Below are 3,764 nucleotides of genomic sequence, written 5' to 3' on the forward strand. Positions count from 1 at the left end.
CCACTTAGGGTTGCTGCGCCCCAGCCCTGTGGCCTCATCTCCTTCCTGGTGGCCCGTCCCTGCCCCTGTCCTAGAACCTGCCCCCAGTCTCAGAGAGTCAGGATAGGGTTGAGCCCCCTCCTTGCACAGGAAACGGAGGGGTGGAGGTCACGCGGCCCAGGATGGCAACACCGGAAAGGGAATCAGACCCCATAAGTCCCAGCCCAAGGCCTTGTCTGATGTGTGGGGTGCCGGCGACCCCCAAGGCCGCTGAGGAAGTTCAGGCCGGGGGCAGGGGTGGTCCCCCTCCGCCCTTTCGCACGCACACCTGACTTTTCACAATGTGCATTATTTTTCTTTTGGGAAAACAGTTTTGTTTTGCGGTTATTAGGACCCTTGAACGACAGGTACAGAGTTTCCCCCACCCCGCCCCTGAGGACAGGCGCCAGCCCTTTGCAGCATCGTTCTGGGTAGTCCTCATAGTAACCATTGAAGATCAGGGATGATTGCCCCCATTTTACAGGCGGGGAAACTGAGGCCCAAGGTCACGCAATTGGGCCAGCGATTTAGACTCAGGTCTGTGCTGTCCAAAGCTCTCACCTTCCCTGACACACGCTGCCTCCTTCCGAAGCTCCTGGGATCGCAGACCCTCCTGATCCCACAGCCCATCCCCAGGAGGGTCTGCGATCCCAGGAGCTGTGAGGGAGGCAGAGAGCCCGGCCCAGGGCTGCTGGCATGTTTGGGCCTGGGTCCCCGGGACTGAGCTTCCAGGGAGAGTTATCGGGTGTTTGAATTGGGGAGCAGCGGGGGCCTGTAACCCCTATCTCTGTGTTGGGGAATGTTCTTGACTCGATGTTTACTAGGGATGGGGGAAGGTGGAGAGAAGAATGTGCCCTCCCCCTTGTTTCTAGAATTACTAAATTCTTGTTAGATCTTTAAATTTTATGTAAATTCTTCTTTTTTCCCGTGGAAAGGTGGGGTATCATATTTTAATTAGTAGTGGTGTCAAAGGAGGGCTAGATTAATTATTGGAAATCCTGCCTTCCAGATGGTTTTAATTTTCACAGCAGGGCACCAGGGTATATATTTTTAATTTTTTTTAATTTAAATCATACCTTGTGTATTTTAGGGCCACTGAGGTCCGCTCTTTGTGGCTCCAAGGATACTGTACTGAGGGCTATGATTTTTGTTATGGAGAAGCAAGTCCCCTGTCACTGAAATTAAAATTTTGTGGCTGAGGGAGGGCCAGGTGCTGGGAAGCAAAGGGTCAGAGATGGGAGGGTGAGAATGGGAGGGTCACAGGCAGAGAAGGCAAGGAGGGGGCAGCAGGGGATTCCGGACGGAGAGGAGAGAGCGCTCGGAGAGTGTGCATGGCCTCCCGACGTCACACAGGACGCTATGGGGAGAAAATGGACGGGCAGAGGGCGGGGAGGGGTCTGGACACAGCAGGCCTAACAAGGGGCAGTTCGCCTTTGACCTTCAAGGCGTTGGGGGATCAGCTCTGGAGACCCCCACCCTGAGGAGCATGGGTGATGTAGGGTGCAGTTTCCTACTCAGGACCAGGGGGCATTGGTCCTAATTGGGACGTCTGGGCTCCTGGGAGTTAGGTGATGACCTTGATTGAGGAAAGTGGAATTCTGTAGACGGCCTCCCCTCCCAGGGCCTTCCCCACGTCACGTGGCAAAGGTGCGGAGGCAGGAAGGGACATTCACATGTTTTCCCTGGAGGAAGGAGCCTCTGCCGTCCCCCAGGGCAGGGTGTGTGCATGCATGTGCAGTGCATGTGCAGTGTGTGTGCAGTGCGTGCATGTGCGTGTGCGTGTGTGTGCTGTGAGAACTCACATGCATTTGTGTGCCCTTATCCCAGGAACTGCTACTGCTGATGTGTGGGGTTATTTCTATGGCTCTCTGTCCTGCTTTGGGGAATGGAGCCGAGGGGCTGGGGGTGCTGAGTGATGAGGGGAGAAGACACCCTGGTATTTAGCCACAAGGGGCAGAATCCCCACTCGCTGGAGCCATCTGGGTCCCAAGTGGAGTCGAGAGAGGCTGGGGGTGGGGAGCAGGTGGGGACGGCTTCCTCTCCCTGCCTGGAGGGTGCTCGAGTGGGACGCGGCAGAAGCCTCTCCCAGGCCTGGTGTCAGGGATGTGGGGGTCCAGGACAGGGTCAGGGATCCTGCCGCTGAGTCTTTAGGCCAAGCCTTTGCCCTGGTAAAAAAGCGTGTCCTTTTTCTGCTTCTGCCTTTCGAAGCCCAGCTCCTAGTGGAGACAGATACCTTCGGCAGTCAAGTCCGGATCAAGGGCAAGGAGACGGAGTTCTACCTGTGCATGAACCGGAAAGGCAAGCTGGTGGGGAAGGTGAGTGATGGCCGGGAACTCCAGGCATTGGGGCGGGTCTTCCCTGGCCGCTCTGGGCAGCTGGAACGGGGTGCCAAGGCCATGGTGCCCCAGATGGAGACAGGCCCCGGTGAGTGTGGGTGAAACTCCCCCTACCATCTGTCCTACCCTCTCCTCCCCGCCCCCTTCCCTGCCCCATTCACGCAGTATCCGAGGCTGCGACTTTGGGGGGAACGCAGGGCCCCGATCTCTCCTGGGGGATGGGGAGCTCTGGCTGGAGAGGGGGGTGAGTCCCCTCTGGAGGGGGCTCTGGGGCTCCCCGCCTGCAGGTACCTGCTGTCTGGGGACAGGGAAGCGGCCGAGGGCAGGGCTGCAGCGATGTTTTAATAATCGCCAGGCTCCGGAACCCAGCCGCCGCGTCAGCGTCAGCGCCGGGCCTCACGGTTCTAGCATTTCAGGGAGATTTTATTACTTTGGAACGGGCAAGAGAGCTGCATGTAACAAATTAGGGCAGGGGTGGGGGTGCAGCCGGGTGGACCCATGTGCCAGGCCTCTGAGCCGCCACCGATGCCGCTTCTCAGGGTCCCCCCTTTTCTCTGGCTGAGCTGGTGTGTGACGCGCACACACACGTGGCCTGTGGGTGTTCAGGGGAGGAGTGATGGGCAGGACCTCTGTGTGGGATCCTGCCTGCAGGGACCTTCCCTCCCCCAGTGTCCAGCTTGGATAATGGGGGTTCTTCTGCTGTAGGTGGAGTGGGGGTGCGGTGGAGAGTGGACCCAGATGCCAAGGAGGATGGCATTCCCTGCTTGTGGGCGGGTCCCTGGCTGATTATTTACATTTATTACACCTAGTTGGGGGTTACCCAAGTCTTGTATAAGCCATGCATTTATTTATTTACTTATTTATTTAAAAAACCTTTATTGTTGAAAGTATTCCATATGGCTCCCCCTCCCTCCCCTCCCTCATTGACTCCTCCTAGCCCAGCCCAGCCCTAAGCCATGTTTTTTATTTCCTGAGTCTCCCCACTCATCCCTCTTGCTGTCCACCGTACCCAAGTGGCCGGGGACAGGTCACAGGCCAGGGCCCGAGCCCAGGCATGGTGCTTGTTGTTAATAGTAGCGGTGCCAGCAGCGCCCTCACTGAGCACCTGCTTTCTGCCAGGCACCGAGCAGGCGCGCTGCCCAACGATCCCTGCCATCCCCGCTTCGCAGATGCGACAGGGGCCCCAGGCCCCTCACTAGAGCTGGGCGGGATGCGGAGCCCAGTTTGGAGGCAGAGATTCCAGCCGCGCCGCCCACACCAACTACAGCTTCCCAAAGGGCAGACAGAGTAATAGCAATCGCGGCTCAGGGACGCCTAGTGGCTTCAATCAGTGATTCACTTTCCATGTCCGGAGGCCCCTCGGCCCGGGAGCAAGGGGTCGGGGGCAGGGGCGGCGGCCCCGCTCGGGCG

General features: G+C 58.2%; 1 protein-coding gene across 2 annotated transcripts in view; it reads left to right on the forward strand.

The window, feature by feature from the left end:
- FGF18 (fibroblast growth factor 18) overlaps positions 1-3,764 on the forward strand; it is a 41,020-nt gene that overhangs the window by 31,369 nt on the left and 5,887 nt on the right. For both annotated transcript variants that reach the window (XM_005879434.2, XM_014550388.1), the window contains exon 4: positions 2,227-2,333. In XM_005879434.2, the coding sequence (XP_005879496.1) occupies positions 2,227-2,333 (107 nt within the window). The remainder of the gene's footprint in view (positions 1-2,226; positions 2,334-3,764) is intronic.

Source organism: Myotis brandtii, unplaced genomic scaffold (genome assembly GCF_000412655.1).
Source record: "Myotis brandtii unplaced genomic scaffold, ASM41265v1 scaffold6, whole genome shotgun sequence".
NCBI lineage: Eukaryota > Metazoa > Chordata > Mammalia > Chiroptera > Vespertilionidae > Myotis > Myotis brandtii.